The 21465-nt window shown below is 41.4% G+C and overlaps 1 protein-coding gene across 1 annotated transcript in view; it reads right to left on the minus strand.

Moving 5' to 3' along the window:
- Positions 1-262: 262 nt before the first annotated feature.
- The window catches only part of LOC120025972 (arrestin domain-containing protein 1-like), a 39892-nt gene continuing 18689 nt past the window's right edge, over positions 263-21465 (minus strand). The window contains exons 2-8 of the mRNA XM_038970735.1: positions 13326-13436; positions 11344-11394; positions 7040-7194; positions 6481-6663; positions 6108-6284; positions 2487-2952; positions 263-2366 (exon numbers count right to left, since the gene is read on the minus strand). Coding sequence (XP_038826663.1) covers positions 2293-2366; positions 2487-2952; positions 6108-6284; positions 6481-6663; positions 7040-7194; positions 11344-11394; positions 13326-13436 — 1217 coding nt within the window. The 3' untranslated portion in view covers positions 263-2292. The remainder of the gene's footprint in view (positions 2367-2486; positions 2953-6107; positions 6285-6480; positions 6664-7039; positions 7195-11343; positions 11395-13325; positions 13437-21465) is intronic.

Below are 21465 nucleotides of genomic sequence, written 5' to 3' on the forward strand. Positions count from 1 at the left end.
AGTAGCCTTGCACAAGCTGGAATGGCTCATAGGACCAAGAGCCTGTCTCCTGTTTCTGTAGCATGAGGCATAAAGGATGGAAAAAAATCCCTGGCAGAGCGCACATGGTTGATAAACCCATTTATTTTGACGGCACCTGAGGTCACCTTTTTATTCTCCTTAGCCAACCACTTTTATAGCTTCATAACCTAACTATCTATGTACTTCGGGACAGGTTTCTTAAATATAGGGCCCAACAAACCACTTTCCTTTACAAAACCAGTACAAATGATATGGCAGATAATTTTATTGGTACACTGTACAATTTGGATTTACAACAAGTTGAAATATTACATTGATTAACCAGGATGCTACTATTTTTCAGGATATTTTTTCTCTCTCAAATGGCTACCATATGCACCAGAAAATTGTTTGCAAATAGAAAAATACAAAACCACACACCCATTTGTGAGGGGAAAAGAATGTACAATGAAAAACATGTCAGAGTTTATAAAGCTATAGTACTTTCGTGAAGAGAAATACAAACAATGGGGCAGGATTGATAAAGGCAGCCTGAAATGACTCGAGAACCAAGCTGCCGTAGCAATCTTGGAGATAACGGAATAGCACATGGTAAATACAGGTGTAATTTCTATGGTTCTTTCAGAGCTGATACCTTATTAAAAATAAGAATTTGTTCTTAACTGACTTGCCTAGTTAAATAAAGGTAAAATACAAATAAAAAAATAGTATAGAGCAGTGGTCTGAACCACAGATCAATTCCCAATATCATCTGCAATCTATTTTCTGGTATTAAAGGCTGTGACTGTACTACATAGGCTACCATTTGAGGAGGGATGACGGTACATGTATTCCCACAGCAGTTGCTAAAGGTTGTTTCATGCAACTCTGTGAATACATAAGCCACAATGAGATTAGCTTATAAATAAAAAAGGATGCTGTAATTGAGACAGAAACAAGACAGACATACAAAACAAACAGTCATACAAACAGAGTGGATGATATTGCCTGATGTTTGGCTTTCAAATTGAGATGTCCAACGCTATCAACTATCAAAGACAGGAGGGGCGATCAGCCACACACAAACTGGTACACTTTATACACATTCACACACAAACTGGTACACTTTATACACATTCACACAGAAACTGGTACACTATATACCCATTCACACACAAACTGGTACACTATATACCCATTCACACACAAACTGGTACACTATATACTCATTCACACACAAAAACATATACATGCAGTTTTCAAACTGTCAAAAAGTGCTGTCTTGTGCTTGAACATTTAACACTGTTGGTTGTCACACCAACACATTTGATCAGCATTGACTGCCATTTCAAAAGCAACAGCAACCCTGAAGACAACTGTCTTCATCAGCACATAGTAATGTAGGTAGAACAGAATGAGTTAAGGCCACATGGGGAAAATCAACAGATCATCTCCATTAATTCAGGGTAAAGAAGGTGAAAGAAAAGTTGGTGTTTGCATCAGATGTCATAAATGCATATCAACCCTTGCTACGTAGTTCCCCTGCACACCCAAGAGTACAATGTCCCGCTTGTCTGTTTCAGGATGATGAGGTGTGACAAGATAAGATGCAAATTCCAGAAGCCCCTTGTCAGTAGATCACAGGTTGATGGAGTATGTTCTTCGTCAGGCATCATTGAACTCCAATACTTTAGTGAAGGTCTGAAGCTTTTCCAATAGGCTCCATTCTCTTCCGTTAATGGCCACCAGGGGGTAGACATGCTAAGGACCTCATGTCCAGCTAGGCCACCCCTACTCCACTCATCAAAAGAGGGAGCCACTGCGGTGGAAGTGGATCGGAATTACAGTAGTGTGCACATTTGGAAGGAAACTACAATAAAGGCCAGATTTTGGTTGTGTTTGAAGAATGGAAAAGGAGATATAGTAGCAGGCCTACAACAATTTCAAGTCAACAATGCAAGAATATTCACAATTTGTATTACCCACTACGTTTAGTCTCCAATAGCCTCCAATTATGGAATATCCTACCTTCTAGAAGTTGTCTCTGAAGTCCTCCTGTTATGCACAGGGACTTTGCGCTCTCATTCCATCTATATAACAGCAGGTCCTTTAAGCCAGGGAGAAGGGTGTATAAACTATAATACAAAATCTGATATGATCACTTTAAAAAATATTTTTTAAAGTAATATTTAGGAGGAGAGCATGTTCTGTGCACTTGGAGAAAGGGTTGCAGTATCCTATTGGTCCTTTAGGGAGTGTAATTGTGGTTGTGAGCTGCATTATGCTCAGTCCTCACTCCTGCGGTCTGCTGTTGTTGAAGCTGGAGTTGTTACTGCTGCAGCTCTCCTCATATGTGGGAGGGGGTTCTGTAAGATACACAGACAAACCAGAGAAAGTCAGACTATATAGTAGGCCATTGTTCACTAATCATTGATCATCATACTAACACCGTTTTGAGGGGGGGGGGGGGGGGGGGGGTGACTCACCATGTGTGAAGTCCCAGGTGCTGTACTCAGGCGGGAGTATGAGAGGACAGGACGTGGGTACTGGGGTGGCGTTTCCTTCTGTGAAGAAGGGGATGGTGGCCCCAGTAGACACACAGAACAGAGGCGCCGAGGTGTCATCGGCACGTCGCTGGCTGGGGGGGAAATCTACAGCGGGAGCGTAGCTGAATGCACTGGGGGACATGGTGGGGGGCTGGCCGGATTGGTCCTGCTGGGAGTGACTCTTTGTGGGGATCTCCTCGCTGACTGAACCCCCTGCACCCAACACCTCTTCCAAGTCCTCCTCAGCCGGGGGCGCGCTCGGGGTAACCCCTTCTGGGCCGGGGTTGGGGCTGATGGTTGTTGGGGCTGGAGTTGAGGGCATAGGTCGTGACGGGATCAAGTTGACAGCGATGTTCCCGATGTAGATGGGTAAAGTGACAACTGTCTCGGGGGACTTTAGTGATACCTGCAGCGGTCACAAGATACAATGTAAATGTGTTTAAATATCCTATCATTCCAAGATGCTCCTTTAACACACCAATGCAGCTATTCTCATCTCAATATCAAACCATTTATGGTTAACAATTAAGTACCTTACTGTGATTGTTTTCAATTAAAATTGTAAAAAAGAAACAAAAATAGCTTCTTAGTAAAGAGTAATTTCTCAAGCAAGAATTTGGCTAGGACTGTCTGGGAGTGGTCTGAGTGGGGAGGGGGAAACTGAAAACTAGCTGTTATTGGCAGAGCGGTTTGGAATGCTCTTTCTTATTGGTCTACTAACTAATTTACCGCCTGGTAAATTTCTGGTGTTTTTTTCAACCAGCTCTTACAGTAAAAGGGCATTGTCATAATTTTTGGGCTGTTCCCAACAACAACAAAATCTTGGTCGACCAAGAGTTGTCTGTTCTTTCGACCAATCGATTGGACAACATTTTTAAACATGCATTTTTCCATATATAGACACATCCTGTGTTTTAATCAAATCAACTATATACACTGAGCTTGTCTAATGCTTTAAGCAAACTGTTTGATGAAATAATTAAGAGACACAAATGACTAGAGGGAATCCGACAGCAATTCATTTGATTGTGCCATCTGGCTCAGACTTGCTGCGCTGTGTAAAAAGAAAAAAAGACAGCAGTGACTGTGTGACTAGCATCCATTTTCTCTCTCTTCCCTGCTGCAGCGAGCACCATAGAACATCAGTGTGTATCGCACTGTCCATGTTGCTGAAGCTGCAACATAATTACACCCATTTCTGACTGAAAAGTTCTGTTACCGAAATCCCTCATTGCTCTCTTTACGTGACACATGTATGCTTCGAATGCACGTGACCAATAGGACCTGACCTAAAGCATATCATAATCACATCAATAAATTGGTTATAACAAACTCTGAACACCGTAACACGATGCAGAGGACGTGACAAATAAACTCGAAGCAGGTTGCTGGTTGCGCAGGAGGTAAAGGGGAAGATGTGTGGAATAAATTTGACTAGTTGTGGAAAATACTGGAGATCAAGAAAAATAAGATAAGGAGCAAGCACTGCGTGCATATTAGGCCTATGTAACAGGCTCTGTTAGTTTACAATATAATTTTTCTGACCATTTGTAACAATGTAAACAACACTAAATAAATTATTAGCGTACCAGAGAGTCTGTTGTAATTCTTAATTATTTTTTCTAAAGCCTTTATTACAGCAAAGACTAAAAACAGTCGCATTCATTTGTGAATGCAATTTCTGAAATGGAACGTTTTAGGCCTATTTATTGTTTACGCTAATTATTCAAATTATCGCTTTATTTTATTTTAAAACTAAAATGCTTGATTGCATTTCACATCATGAATGACTCGTATGCTGTGTCATGACATGAACGAATTAATGATTAATTGATACAGTAGCCTATATAACTATTGAATTATAGGCCTAAGTAAGTTACGATATTAAGACTAAACAGGATGTGCTCTTAGGCCTTCGGTGGTTATACAAGGCTACTATACTAAGCCTACTAATGATAATGACATTACTTAGTCACGCCCTGACTGTAGAGAGCTTTTTATGTCTCTATTTTGGTTTGGTCAGGGTGTGATTTGGGTGGGCATTCTATGTTCCTTTTTCTATGATTTGTATTTCTGTGTGTTTGGCCGGGTGTGGTTCTCAATCAGAGGCAGCTGTCTATCGTTGTCTCTGATTGAGAACCATACTTAGGTTGCCTTTTCCCACCTGTATTTGTGGGTAGTTGTTTTCTGTTTTGTGTTTCTGCACCTGACAGAACTGTTCGTTGTCGTTTTGCTCTTTGTTATTTTGTTCGAGTGTTTTTTGGAAAATAAATCATGAACACTTACCACGCTGCGCTTTGGTCCACTTCTTCATGCAACGATGACCGTGACACTTATTATTATAATAATAATAATAATAATAATAATAATAATAATAAGGAGCTCAAGGGAAAAGGAGGGTTGTTATTATTATAAATAATAATTTCGGACAATTTGGAACAGTGTAAACAACACTAAATAAATTACAAATAACACCAGAGAGGCTGTTCTAAGGAAATTTATTAGAGCATAGCAAAGATTAAAAACAGCCCAATTTGTTAAATTGTTGCGTGAGCCTTAGTGCTCACGGAATCGGTAGGCTATCAACCAAACACTTAAACAGGCAACAGAAGCAGGATCTGTCTTATTTCTGTAGATATATATGGATGATTTATAAAGCCAGGCACATTTAACGGTTAGGCGATTGATTATAGACCTAATTAAGTTGGTGTTTCCTCTCTCCTCACTTTTCTTAGACAATTAAGACAAGGGCTGTTTTCTCATCTCCTAACTCTGTTGTTGCCTCCGCCGCATTGTTTTCAACACCAATATTGATGTGTTTCAGAACCGCGGACAGCGACCTCTATTCAACGTGAGAAAGCGCATGTGTTATAAAATAATAAAATCTTTATTTCTGTTGCACCATTGTTCTTACATATTATAACCATATACAATTTCAGTAGCACATGTCTTAAGACTGATGGACTGGGCCATCCCCACAGCCTCCAGAATGGATCAGTCCACTCAGACAGGTGTCTTGTACACCATGTTTTTTGTTTTTTTGCTACTGCTCGACTAAAGAAATCTCAGTCGACCAACAGCCTATTGACCAAACAATCGAACAGTCGACTAAATAGGGTCAGCCCTACATCATTTTCCCAATTTCACAGTACTTTTCCAACCTCATAGATATATAATTATATATAAATATAAAACACAGGAAAATCACATTTTTGACTGCACTGGGCCTTTAAGGACTGTACTGACAAAAATAGCTTTGCCATACTGTATTAGGAGCAAGAGATTACCACAGTTATAATCCCTGAACTCACTAAAGAGACATCTGAGACTGAGCATGAATGACTTACAGCACACTACATCACAGGTGCATTGGGTTAATGAGAGGATTACAGCACTATGATACTGTATGAGAAACAGTGTCTGGTTTATATTACAACCTTATTTAACTACAACTATAGAAAGAACACTGTACAACTGCTACAAGTCTGAAGCACCACTTGTGAACAACACTATTCATTGAGGGGATCCCAACAAGTGCACTTCATTGAGGGTGTTACTAACCTGGATGAAGTAATCGATCTCTATAAGGCTACAGCCGGCCAGGCCAGACTGGGGGAGGGGCGGTACGATGATTTGCTCCCGCCACTCAGCGTGTTTCCCCGCCTTCACTCCCGCCCCCTCTACCTCTGCTATGGTCCGCAGGTCGAACACAGCCCGTTTGGTCTTATAAGTCACTTTCTGATCAGGAGAGAGTCATCAGAGTGAAGCCCATCAGACCAACATACAGATCAGACAATACAGAGCAAAGCATCACATCACATCACAATATACGGTATATCAGCATTTGCCCATAAACCAGTCAGACTATCTGTTTTGTAGGACAAAATAGGTAAAGGAACAAGAGCACATGAGACATTAAAGAGGTCTTGGGTACCTGTATGAGGCTGGCCAGCACACAGCCCGTGTCCTTGCCTGACTTGTTGTGGATCTCAGTGGCTAGTCTAATGATCTGGCCTGGTGTGTATCCCCTCTGGTCACTGCAAGCCTTCATCATGAGGGTGCCCGTCTTCACCAGGAGGTAGCTGAACCTCTTAGTGGTCACAGCATAACTGGGTTGCTGGGGAGAAGCAGTCATAGGAAGGATAAAACAAGCCGTTCCAACGGACAGGTGAACAGAGCATAGAAACAGAGAAATTAGAGCTGGGGGTAAGGATGAGTCCTCCCGTAATCTTTAATAAAAGACAAGATAGTGGTTGTGCTGCGCTCATTGTGCTGAAATCAAATCCCATAACTATCAAACTAAATAAGGCATGATCAAATAAGTGGGCACTCTACGAGTAGTCCACTGTCCTCTTCAGACATGATCTACTGTTCCAGTAGACAGTCTCTAGCCAAGTACTATATCTAGTTATTTTTTTAGGTAATTCCATTGAAATGACTGCATTACAAAACAATTGAATTATATTGTTGAGACCGTGTTGACTGGTCTTTACCTCAATGTTGGGCACTTGGTTGAGGTTGAGCAGGTTAAGTAGGTAGAAGGGCCTCTGGGCCTTGTAGTCCTTGGAGAAGCGAGGTGTGTCTATGACGGCTCTCACACGGTAAACAATCTTCCCAAAGGGCCCTTCAAAGGAGGTCGGGGCAGCCACTTGGTTGGGCAGAGAGAAATACAGCTATTAAACAGTGCAAGATTGACCACAGAAAGTTTAAGGTTGTATACAAAAATGTACTCATGGAGATAAATAATTCACGACATCAAGTGCTACAGCAACTGCATCGACATTAACCAAAACTGTTTCATTTATTTCATAAAGCCTGTGCTGTCTGCAGATGAATCCTATGAACAAGGATATGAGATTCTGACTAAAACAGACTGGCAGTCTAAAATGATGTCTGGTCACTGTGTGTGCTTTATCAGAGAAATGCCAGTCAGTGCTTGGTCTGAGCAGTGGGAGGCAGATAGATCAGATCAGGGGGACAGATACTCAGTGCTCCTAGCAGCGCTGTCACCAAGTGTCTGTGCTCATCTGTCTGAGCTGTACAAATCCCCTCCTAAGAGGACAGGAGGAGGACACTGTTTATTAACACAGTCCAGAAAGGACCGATGATAAAGGAGGAGGGGAAGGGAATGAGGAAAGGAAACTGAAGAAGACAAAGACAAAAATAACAATTCTGAGAGGTTGGATGGAGAGAAGGAATGGAGAATTACAGGATGAAGTTCAGGACAATCAGAGATACGTCTACAGTATATCCTCAATCCGAATACATTTACAAAGGTCATACTGTGTAATAGAAATGTCCATCTTTTGTTTTCAGCTCATGCCTTAAAGCATGACAGGTGCTGATACATTCAAATTAGAATGCGTTGTGTCCACTGTCATGCTATGATTTACCCATTGGCCTTTAACCAAACACATTATTGTACATTCCTATAAATCATTGGAATAAATAGATTGATTCAATATGGTAGAGTTCTCAAGGTGTACACAAAATAAACAAGTCGCTGGACTTCTCAGTATTATCCATTCTAATTCTGCACTCCTACTCATTTAAATGATAATGTCAGTAGTGGGTGCTGCACAGGGGAATTTCCTGCTGTCAATAAGGATTAGTGAGGAGCAGCAGGCTGGGTGTAAAAGGCTTGGCAGAACAGACACAGACAGGCGGCCAGAGGGAACCCAGCACCAGGGACACTTGTCTGACTGAGTCTATGGGCCTGACAAAAAGCTCTTCCACTATCTCTTCTCCAGCCTCCTCCACAGAACCAAGGGCTCCTGTTTTTAAGTCTTTACTTGTCAGTGTTTAAGTACATCCATCAATCCTCACAGCATGAACAGCAGTTTTAATGTAGCATCCTATTTGGAGGAGCTCTAGAGCCTAGATGTTAAAGCCTCCCCTGTCAGCCCCTGACCTGACAACCAGCAGGGGGCACTGTCACTGGGTCACGGGGCTCAGTGAGCCTGCCTGGATGATCCCGTCATCAGCTCTGGAATTATCATGTCTTCTGCCTGTTCTGTAGACGAGGGTGGGAGGAACAGCGGGGGGATGGCAGGGGGCCCACAAGGCGCAATTAAACACTGACAGAACTAAAGGACTATATATAGACATCCCTCCTCACCCCACCGAGCGCAGACAGAGTGGAGCCTAATGGACAGACACCGAACTGTCTGTGACATCACACCTGCATGTACTCGAGTTCACAGTCCAGTCAAAAGAAGCATTCCAAATGTCATGTGTTATTACACAGGGGTGTGTCTGTGAGGACACAATATGGCTCTCTAGGCTACTGGCACTTGTTAACTCTACCTTTGTGATTGTCCTTGGCCGGGGATGACTTACATGGCCGACTTTGACATATATAACCCACTTAGACAGGAGATATTGGCTGACTGAAGCATTTACGATTAAAGAGCAAATTTTATATTTTTTAAATTAATTTATTTCACCTTTATTTCACCTTTATTTCACCTTAACCAGGTAGGCTAGTTGAGAACAAGTTCTCATTTACAACTGCGACCTGGTCAAGATAAAGCAAAGCAGTTTGACACATGCAACAACACAGAGTTACACATGGAATAAACAAACATACAGTATAAACATAATACAGTAGAAAAAAGTCTATATACAGTGTGTGCAAACGAGGTAAGATAAGGGAGGTAAGGCAATAAATAGGCCATAGTGGCGATGTCACGCCCTGACCTTAGAGATCCTTATTTATTCTCTATGTTTGGTTAGGTCAGGGTGTGACTCGGGTGGGAAAATCAATGTTTTCTATTTCTTTGTTGTTTTGCCGTGTGTGGTTCCCAATCAGAGGCAGCTGTCTATCGTTGTCTCTGATTGGGGATCATATATAAGTTGTCATTTTCCATTTGAGTTTTGTGGGGTGTTGTTTTCTGTTTAGGTTGTTTCCCCTGACAGAACTGTGCGCTTTCGTTTTCGCCTTTTGTTTGAGTGTTTTTTGTGAACATTAAATCATGAACACTTTCGACGCTGCGCTTTGGTCAAATTCTGACGAACGTTACAAGCGAGGTAATTATGATATAGCAATTAAACACTGGAGTGATAGATAGTGATACATTAACGTAATAAGCAACTTCTCCTTTTGAAAATGGCCTACGTGGTGTCAATGAGTCAAAAACATTCTAGAGTCAAAATTGACGACAAAGTGTATATAGGATAAATTTGGTTATGAAGTCAGTCTCGTCAAAAATGGCAATTTGTGAGATAATTAGGGAAAAAATGTATGTCATGGAATGAAGGGTACCGTAAATGTAACGGCTTTCCTCCTCCTCTTCATCCGAAGAGGAGGAGCAGGGATTGAACCAAAATGCAGCTTTGCGATTTGACATGATATTTATTAAATAAACCGAAAACACGACAAACACGAAACACTTGAGAATTTACAAAATAACAAACGCAGTCAACAGACCTGGACACGAACTTACATATAACGTGAAGAACGCAATAACAGGAAAACTGACTACATAAAACGAACGAACAAACAAAACCGAAAACAGTCCCGTGTGGCGTAACATACACTTACACAGACACAGGAGACAACCACCCACAAACAAACAGTGTGAAAACACCTACCTTAATATGACTCTCAATCAGAGGAAATGAAAACCACCTGCCTCTAATTGAGAGCCATATCAGGTCACCCTTTAAACCAACATAGAAACAGAAAACATAGACTGCCCACCCAAACTCACGTCCTGACCAACTAACACATACAAAACTAACAGAAAACAGGTCAGGAACGTGACAGTAAAAGTCTTTCTTGAGTTGGGTTGATTTCAATCCTGCCCACATGCTTACAGCTGGCAGCACCCAAGTAATCATCAATTTGGAGCGCACCGATCATAATACCCATGGTCAACTTGGTTTGACATTCGATATCCCTATGGGGGCTAGTTAGGGACCACCAGTAAATTACACAATGTACATGGGACAATATTTAAAAAAAAACTCAAACCACCTATAAACTGTAGAAATTCATATACAAATATTTAAAGCATTTAATGAGACAACTAAAAACTGGACAACATGAAAATATTGCCTCATTTACATTGTGTAATTTATTGATGGTCTCTAACTAGCTCCAGAGATAGGCTATCCAAAGTCAAACCAACTTTGCCACAGTCGCACACCGGCTGGCTGAAGCTAATTGGGGGAAGAAGTTGGCTAGCTTGCCTAGGCTACTTCCAGACACAAGACCTGGTTAAACTGTTTCAAGTTATTGAGAAGGGTGAGTGACTGTAACTGTGTACTGTTTTGTCAGTGACAGTACAAACACTTCCCATGTTTGACCGTACACACAAGACACCCACATCAAAGCACACCTCCAAAACCCAAATCTCATTCTCAGTCACATTTCCTAATGAGGGGAATTGAAACCGAGGCTAAATCAGGAAGTTCAGCCCCCCTTTAAGGTGAAGTGCATAAAGCACAAGGGCAGAGACATTAGAGTCAATAGTGTGCTCTACCTGTGATATGAAAAGGCATCTCTTTATTTACCTGAACAAACTGTACTGAATGTTCTTTCTCTATTCACAATAATATATTATGTTCAGTCCAATTGTTTCATTGTTAGACAAAGAGCCAAGGGCATTAGGCAATACTACAAAGGCAACAAACACTGTGCCTGTTCAGAAACTTCACGTTATCAGCTGTTTTACCAGTTTCCTTCAACGTCACTAACAACAGTTCTGGTATACTGTAAAGATGTTTTTTTTTTATTGACCTCAGTATGGTGGAATGCAGTTCAACAGGTTTTCCAGACTAATTCCAAACATACCTGGAATGAGAAATTGAAAAGGGAAGCTGTGCTCGCCAGCTGCCAGGGTACCTGTAAGAGAGAGATCACTTGGTCAGACAGACAAGCAAAATCACATTTAGACAGACAGACACACACAGATAAAGTGGTGGCCAGTGTAAGTTTTCAAGGTACACAACCAGCATGGCTACCACTACATTCTGCAGCGAAATGCCATCCCATCTTGCTTGCGCTTTGTGGGAATATCATTTGTTTTTCAACAGACAATCACCAAACACACCTCCAGGCTGTGTAAGGGCTATTTGACCAAGAAGGAGAGTGATGGAGTGCTGCATCAGATGACCTGGCCTCCACAATCACCTGACCTCAACCCAATTGAGATGGTTTGGGATGAGTTGGACCGCAGAGTGAAGCAAAAGCAGCCAACAAGTGCTCAGCATATGTGGGAACTCCTTCAAAACTGTTGGAAAAGCATTCCAGGTGAAGCTGGTTGAGCGAATGCCAAGAGTGTGCATAGCTGTCAAGGCAAAGGGTGGCTACTTTGAAGAATCTAAAATCTAAAATATATTTTTATATATACACTTTTTTGCTTACTACATGATTCCATATGTGTTATTTCATAGTTTTGATGTCTTACAATGTAGAAAATAGTACAAATAAAGAAAAACCCTTGAATGAGTAGGTGTGTCTAAACCTTTGACTGATACTGTATATATATGTACAGTACTTCCGTTCAAAAGTTTGGGGCCACATAGAAATGTCCTTGTTTTTAAAGAAAAACACATTTTTTGTCCAGAAACAAAGACCATTCTTCTGAAACTCGTCAGTCTATTCTTGTTCTGAGAAATGAATGCTATTCCATGCCGAGAAATTGCCAAGAAACTGAAGATCTCATACAACGCTGTGTACTACTCCTTTCACAGAACAGGGCAAACTGGCTCTAACCAGAATAGAAAGAGGAGTGGGAGGCCCTGGTGCACAACTGAGCAAGAGGACAAGTACATTAGAGTGTCTAGTTTGAGAAATAGACGCCTCACAAGTCCTCATCTGGCAGCTTCATTAAATAGTACCCGCAAAACACCAGTCTCAACGTCAAAAGTGAAGAGCGACTCCGGGTTGCTGAAGGCAGAGTTGAAGGCAGAGTTGCAAAGAAAAGGTAATATCTCAGACTGGCCAATAAAAAGAAAATATTAAAATGGGCAAAAGAACACAGACACTGGACACAGGAATTCTGCCTAGAAGTTCTACCTCCCCGATTGTATTATTAAATAACATCAAAAAGATTAAATCAGCTCTCTTGACTGTAATTGTGCGGTTCAGACGGCTTAGTGGGTTGTCGGAGCTAAGTGCTTTCAACACAAGTTATGGGTTAATGAATCAGTATGGATATAGAATATATAAAAATAACAAGGAAAGACTATGGATTATACTATATATGTAGACAGGAAGAAAGAAAACAGAGTTGAACGGACTGCTCTCTGGTAAAAACACTGGGTCTATAGGTGAGAGAAGTGGTGGAGTTAAATATTAAGCAACATATTGGTGGTACGTTAATCTAACCAGCATAAATTACGTTCTCCACAGATCACATACTGAACTCCCTGACCAGTACTAGGACAGAGCACCACCAGACAGTTAAACAGATGGGATCTGTGGAGGACAGCACATCTCTTCTCTTGATCAGTAATTGATAGGCACAGCCATGTTTCTCATCTGAGAGGGCAGACAGAACATTTAGTGCAGGAACACTAGTTTTGTCACAAGAGCTGTGGAAAATGTTAATTATCCCTTAGAGTGATCACCAATATAAATGCAAAACCGCTCTTGAGGACAAAAACCCAATCGAGAGGGAGAAAGCTACATTATCATACATTTTATAATCAACAGAGATGAAGAGGGCTGCAACACGGCCACTGAAGAGCCTCTATTTAGATTCTCATTCTATACCTTATACTCTATACATGTTGAATCAGTAGCCCCAAAAAGGCTTCCATAGTCCTCACCTTTGTCAGCTACAGACAGTGTGCTGCTGAAGTATTGCTCTTCCAGTGTCCATGACATGTCGTTCATTTTGTTGGAGACCCCACATGATCCCAGGCAGTTCACCTTAATGGCTGGAATGGAAAGAAAGAAAAGAGTCAATCAACCGTACACAGTTTACTAACTTAGTCTATCATCCATAGCTCTCTGAAATGGTAGTTTTCACTATGGTTTTTTATCTAAGCAATGAGCTGGTATAAAAAACAGAGCCCATAAATGGTATGGATGCTACAAACACTGAATACCAGAGATTTCAATGAATGGTGTCTATAAATATGTTTTTCTGTTGACTAGAAGCCCAATGTTCAGAGAGTATTCCCTTTAGAGAGAATACCCTTAGTCCTGGTGTGTTCACTGTGTTGTATAAAAACAGCAGCACTCAACATTCAATAGTGATGGGTTTGTAGAGTTATTTGAATCACAGACTGTATTAGCCTCGCCGCTCACCTGGTCGATGGGGCTATCGATTATGTTGCTGAGACGCTAATGCAAGTCAAATCCAATAGCTAGCCTTGATGGGGCGAGCCAGCCAGCCTTGCCCCATCGGGACAGGCAGACTCTACATCTACGTCAAACTTCAGATGAACCAGATGTTTTCTGGGTAATATTATCATTATGTAAGTAAAGGTCAACCTAGATATGTACCAGGAGATTAGATCATGTTTCATGATGCAGCATACATGCAGCCACTACTAATCTGATGTCCTGTGATAAGCTCCTATCTCCTTCATTGAGAATGAACCAGAGGGTTAGTTTGATCAGACTGCACACAGCGGTCACAAAACATATGACGTCCCACTAGGCACACACTGGTTAAATCAACGTTGTTCCCATGTAATTTCATTGAAATGACATAGAACCAATGTGAAATAGACGTTGAATTTTTGATGTCTGTGCCCAGTGGGGTGATGTATGGAGAGGGTCTGTGTGGTTTAAAGGCCTTTGTGTTGAGTTCCATACCGTTGGAGAGAAAAACAGCGAATGCCGCAGACTTATTAGCATCATAATGACCTTACCCGAGGCACACCACAGACCCTCACAAAGCATGATGCCTTACTTTGGTCATTAGTGGCGGCTGCTGCAGTTGGGCAAAGGGGCTCTATTCTCTCTTGGTCATAAATAATCTTAGAAAACAGACACTTGATTGTGTTGTGTAGTTATCAACAGATGGAGAGGGTGGAGGAAATAGGAGAAACAGTATCAGTGCTGCCAATATTCATGTGAAACCGGTGTCGAATGGCCGCCATTTTGTGTTCAATGATGGTTAGAAAAAAACATCCTGGAAAACAAAATGTATTGTTTAACTACTGTTAAACCCATCATCAGCCTGCTGTGTTCAGCCATGTTTGAGTGTTGAGACGATTATGTAACAAGTTGGGTAAGCCTGGGAGATTGTCTGAAGCCCAATTCACCAAACACAACTACAGCATCTACATCTATCAATCAATCAATCAATCAATCAATCAATCAATCAATCAATCAATCAATCAATCAATCAATCAATCTATCTATCTATCTATCTATCTATCTATCTATCTATCTATCTATCTATCTATCTATCTATCTATCTATCTATCTATCTATCATCTGTCTCTCCTCCCCCCTTCCTCTCTCTCTAAGGAGGAACTGAAACCTTTTGATAATGGGCAGTTGAACACGATGTTCACACAAGGTCACGTTCCTCATCTCTTACAGAAACCTGCATCCCCATAGCATCATGTTCCCTCATGGCATCACATTGTCAGAAATTGAGGGAGGGAGAGAGAGGTCAGATTTAGAGAAGAGAGATCTGTGCAGGGGACGGAAGTGGTGGCATATGACACTGTGCAGTTATGGACTGTGTGACCGAGCGACCACAGGCTCACACCCACACCCATGCAGAAGCCCGCGTTGGCACCAGAGACACACACAAGTAGCAGATGGCTCCCCTCCACTGGCAGAGCTTTTCTGTTCTGCTCTGGGAGAACAACAGCAAAATTCACAGTGCACAGAAAAGACCAGCGCCCTTGAAACTAACGGTCCATCATGTGGGCATTAAATAAACCATGCAATCTGTTTCTCAATCTATCTGCCCCATTTAGCATAATGCATTTACACACTTCTCTCTTCACCCTCACCCCATTTGTTTAAGAAACTAGGCATTTTATTTATTTTATTTAACTAGGCAAGTCAGTTAAGAACAAATTCTTACTTACAATGAGGGCCTACCCCAGCCAAACCATAACAATGCTGGGCCAATATTGTGCACCACCCTATGGAACTCCCAATCACAGCTGGTTGTGATACAGCCTGGAACTGAACCAGGGTCTGTAGTGATGCCTCTAGCATTGAGATGCAGTGCCCTAGACCACTGTGCCAATCGGGAGCCTGTTCCTACTTCACAGGAAAGGCATTCGAACAAAACATATATTTTTTTATCAAAATGCATTCTTGGGCAGAAATGCTTTCTTGAACATGTGAACTTTCATGTGCCTTAATAACAAACGTGTAAATACATTTAACATTGTTAAATGAAGGGCCTAGTTGGTTTAGCCACGGAAAAGACAGGAACCTTCTCGCTAGCCATGAGATAATGGGTGGGCTGGACATGCCGAGAGATGAGTTCCGATTGGTCTGCCATGTAGCATGCTTCTGTCTATAGCATGAGCTACTCAGAATGTGTAGGTAATTGTTTCTACCGCGCCTTTTTTGAAAGATATCATGAAGAACTGCAAAAGTGTTGCTACAGCTCTCCAGCTTCTGGAGGACGATCCTACCATGCTGACTCTCTCTGACTGAAAATGAATCAGGCGATGAAGAAATCCCTGATATAGGTCAAAACATTTTCAATTAACCAGAAATTGGCCTTGTACATCGTAGAGTCTTCTGAAATGGCGATCAACAGTGTGGTTGTCACGGAAGAACTTGACTGAGTTTTGAAATCACTGGAATGCCCAGTGGAAGCAGAGTATGATAGCTAAGGAGATGGATGAAACCATTCGCATTGCTAATTATAGCCTAATGTTAGCTAGCTAGCTAACATTGAACCTAGTTGGTTAGCTTTAGCTACCTGCAGATTCATGCATGGTGGCTAGCTATGACAATCAGTTTGTATTGCTAGTAGCATGGGTTGGGATTATTGGCGCATTCAAAACAACTGGGAACTCTGGAACTTGGAAATCTCTGACTTCCGACTTTAGTGCGTTCAAGACAACTGGGAACTTGGAAAAAAATGAGCTCCTACTGGGAAAAATAATTTTGAATAGTAATCTAACTCGGAATTCAAACTCAGGAACTCGGGCCTCTTTCTAGAGCCACAACTTTCCGACCTGAAAATCACTGACGTCATGATTTGACCTCGTATTTCCCCAGTTGTCTTGAAAGCACCATTAGGTTCATTGTTTAGCTAGCTAACTAGCAAGCTACATGTCTCAACAAAAGACTCTGCTTCGCCAGATGATTACATGACCCATCAAGTTAGCCATGTGTGTCTGTGGGTGATTACAGTAATCTATTGTATTTCATGAACATGTGTACATGTCTAGACAACAGTGACCCATCCACTTAGCTGGATGTGGCTGAGGGGGAGGTTATAGCATTTCTTTCACATGGACCATTAATTTTGACAAGTGTGTCTGGGTAAGAATCATCTAATAATTATTAAATATTTATACAATATTTATCTGGACACTGTCTATTTTTGATATTGCTACTATGCAAATATGCAAATAACCATTTCACTGTACTGTTTACACCTTCTGGGCCAGCAGGTAGCCTAGTGGTTAGAGTGTTGGGCTAGTAACTGAAAGGTTGCTGGATCGAATCCCCGAGCTGAAATGGTAAAAATCTGTTGTTCTGCCCCTGAGCAAGGCAGATAACCCACTGTTCCCCGGTAGGCTGTCATTGTAAATAAGAAATTGTTCTTAACTGACTTGCCTGGTTAAATATAAAATCCTGTGCATGTGCAACTTAGATTTGATTTGATATAGTGTGTGTTTACCGGTAATGTGAAGAACAACATGACCTGCACCAAAGTCAGATTAGGATATAGGACTAGATAAAGTGCATTTTTGTTACTACTTTCACCACTTTTCGTCTTGAAATCTTAGGTTATTTACTACACTACCTTACTCTGTTTAGCACATCTCTTTAAGCACATGTGAATCCTTAAAGAGATGGGTGGGGCTAAGGCTTAAGAGGGTGTGAATAATGCTGAATTGGTGTAGACAAAGAAGAGCTCTCCAGTAGGTTTACCAAAACATTTGAGGTCCATTTTCTCAAAAGTGAGGTTACAAGTTTATAAACTTTCAGAGCAGAATTACTTTTCCATTGTTCCTTAACTGCAGTGTATGATATACAGTTTTCTAGCTCTGAGTCTCTACTTTTATCCTATGTAAAAAATACAATTTAAAATGTTGCTACATAGGACCGAATTGAGCTGGTCGGTCACATTTGTGAAGGGGAGGGGCATTAAATATGTGTACACTGTACACAAACAAAACTAGCAGCAGCAGCTGGCCAGTATTTACAAACCCTTGTAGAGACAAATATAGTAAATGGCAGTAAAAGGTTGGGTAATCACTCTTGACAGTAGAGTTAGCTAGCTAGCTTTCTCTAATCTGCTATCCCCATCACCACAGCAGAAAGACTGGCAGGCAGCAGTTTGTTTGAATGGTGAATAACCCTGTGGTAAGAGAAGGGGCAGATTGGCAGAGAAGCTGGATGGCTGCAATGGATCGGTATCTCCAGTGCCACTCTGAAACAGATGGAGCTGTTGTGTGAGTCTGTCTGATGGTATCATGACACAGGAGAACAAGGCATTAAGGCAGAGACCACAATATGTCTTAATATGTAGCAGATGCCGGCTGCCTAAATTCACATCAGGCAGTGTTGAAGCCTTCCTAAGACTTGAAGCACTATTCCAACACCAAGTCAAGGGGACCTAAGACAGGCCCAAGCTCTTAAAAAACGGTTTGATTTCCTTCTGGATCATTCAAGAGTAATAAAGCTTCCAACTCCCCCCTCTTTGTTCATCTTCATCTTCAATACAAACTACAAAAGCCAGCTACTGTATTCGGACCTACACTAGGGCTAGGATTGCCAGGGACCTCACAATACGATATTATCACGATTCTATATGTATTGCGATTCAATACTGTAATTTTATTGCGATTCCATGTTACAAACATATTGCTCACCATATGTCTGCTGCAGAGGGACAAGAGAGAGCCATGAGGAAACAAGTTTTGATCAGTCATGGAAATAAAAGTACTGAAAACAAATTGGCTCCCTATTTAAAAAGAAAATGGAGATCAAGCTATGAAGGAAAAATACTTAGTGCAGGTACAGCTAACAAGCGCAAAAATAATATTGTGATATTGTCAAAATGATATGATATATTGTCAAAAATAATATCACGATATGTAAATGTTTTTCCCATCACTAACCTGCACTGTAAAAACATCCTGTTGTTTTTACGGTAACTTACTGGAAGCCAGTTAGTTACCTAAAAGTTACTGTAAAAAGGTACGATATGTTACTGTAAATCCCTGAGAAACTTTGGTTTAACAGTACATTACTGTTACAGTAAAGTGCTGTTAAACCAAAGTTTAGGGGGAATTTACAGTAGCATTTCAAGCATTAGAGCAAGTCAAGCCTTTGCCCTCAAAGGTTTGCAATGCCAGGAAGTTACACGTGTCTAATGAACAGGCCACCGTAACTCAGATAAGGCAGCTAGCTACGTTGCATACTAGGCATCATATGACTTCCTGTCATAAAATTACAGTGAGTGACAGCATGTCTATTGTCCACAGAACTATATTCCTTCACACACCTACAAGCAGTGCCCACAGGGATCACTCACACATAGTAATGTGAACAGGAGTTTAGCAGCTTTAAGTCATCTCTCACCAGACTACCCATGAAGTATTACAACCTCTGCATGTCAAACAACCACGAAGAATGATCATTGAATGCATTGTTGGGTGGGAGAGACGAGATTTGAAAAAGTGTGTCTTTGTTGAGTGTCTGTGTTCACTCAAATACACTGGAGTCTTTCCAAGGCCTCTTCAGCCTTCCACGGTTCAATAAGTGTGTCAGAGAAACATGGCTGTAGGCATGGAGAACACCAGCTTCTTTTATTACAGCTGATCCCAGAAGGATCAGACAGCATAGGATACTCCATCTCTCCAATACTGGGACTATTAATATGATCAGGACCTTTGACAAACAGTTTTACTATATCCACTCTCAGTCAAGAGCTTCAAATAGTTCGCATTTTCACTCATTCTTTTTCTCACACTTCTTCCTGTAGGTTTGAAATACCTTTTTTTGTCTATGTATGAAGGGCCTATTCATACCTGACATTCCAACCTTTCTTCTCTTCCCACAGGAATGTCTATCTTTAGCAGACACTTTCACGGAAACTGTTATGCAATTTTGCATTACTGTTTATAATGTGTCTGTGTTCTTTCTAACTTAAGATACTATAGCCCCTGTGAATGGACATGGCTGTTTAAACATTTGCTTCATGTTATAGGCCTAGTTCATCTTTTGTTACATGCCTAGGAGGGCAATCCAAACATCTTTAATGGGGGAAAAAACTCCTTGGTAACAGATAGAGGGTTGTCCTAGCCTTTACTGTGTAACCAATCAGGGCAATGATATAAAGAAATGCATTTACAGAACATGACTCCTAGTGACATCACTGCATGGCAACAATGAGTCAGCATGTGAGCCAGGCAGGAGGAACTGGCAGGGAGGCAGATAGACAGCCTAACCCTCTGATAACGATATTTCCTTGTTTACGTGCACCCTGAGTAGGGTTCCAACTGGTGGGGCTAAAAACAGAGGAGCTACAGCAAGTTTGTTTAATGTCCGGCATTTAAGAGAACAATACAGACAGAGGTAGGTCTTTATCCCCCAGTCAAAACATGGAGCAGGCAGACAGCCGGACACAGTGGCTCAGACAAGGGGAAGATTGTGCCTGTCCAGAGGCTGGGGTTTCATCACAACTGGGCCAGGAGTATTAATGAGCAGATTAAGAACGTCTGCTGAATCTGTTGGGAAACCAGGAAGAACATTCCATGGATGGTCTCAGAGGAACCTGACGTCAACAGTAGCATTACACACCAGCACACAAGTGAATAGACACATGCACATAAATTCCTCTAAGATAAAGCACCCTTAGATAAAAAGGGTGTAACCTTTCACGGAGCCAAATCTATACTGACTCCCCTTAGCTACAGTGGTGTTTACCACACTCATAGTGGTGTTTGCTGTGCTCATAACAGTGTAACATACTACAGGACAGCTTCTGAAGCCCTGGTGAGATGACTTTAATGTTTGTATGCACAGCATATGTCACATATAAAGGTACCACAAAGAAAAGCTTGGTAGCCTCCAGTTTTAAATTAGGCCTATTAGCAGTGCAGAGATCACCCATACTTACTGTAGGCATTCTCAACACATCTCATCCAGACACTACTTACTGTAGGCATTCTCAACACATCTCATCCAGACACTACTTACTGTAGGCATTCTCAACACATCTCATCCAGACACTACTTACTGTAGGCATTCTCAACACATCTCATCCAGACACTACTTACAGTAGGCATTCTCAACACATCTCATCCAGACACTCCAGTAATACAATGCCACACTCACTATCCCCATTAAATCTTAAAGCGCTGCAAACAAGTAGAGAGAATCTTGCTTTCCACTTAGTGCTCTCCCTCCTACTCCCTTTCACTGTCTCTCAGTAACACTCAAAGAGCACACAGACAGTTTATCTAATTATTTAGAAGTGAAAATGCCTGTAAGCGAGTCCTGCACCGACAGGACTGCAGAAGCTGTTGGTTCAGCTAAGGCAACACAGGACTTGGGGTAGTTTCTCTCAAAAAACAAGTCCAGTCGTTAGGATTTGCATTTAAAGTTCAATTCCTCCTGGATAAGCCTTTGGTTAGAGTAACCAAGAGCATCTTTATTCAGCGTAATAGGTACTACCAGATGGTTGATTGTGTCTTAAGGTATTTTGCATACACCATTTCCTACTAGTATAGTAGGGTGACGAATCATTGTGTTTGCATTCAAAGTGTGTGTATGTGTGTGAATGCGTGTGTG

This window comes from Salvelinus namaycush, chromosome 31 (assembly GCF_016432855.1).
Source record: "Salvelinus namaycush isolate Seneca chromosome 31, SaNama_1.0, whole genome shotgun sequence".
NCBI classification, from domain to species: Eukaryota; Metazoa; Chordata; class Actinopteri; order Salmoniformes; family Salmonidae; genus Salvelinus; species Salvelinus namaycush.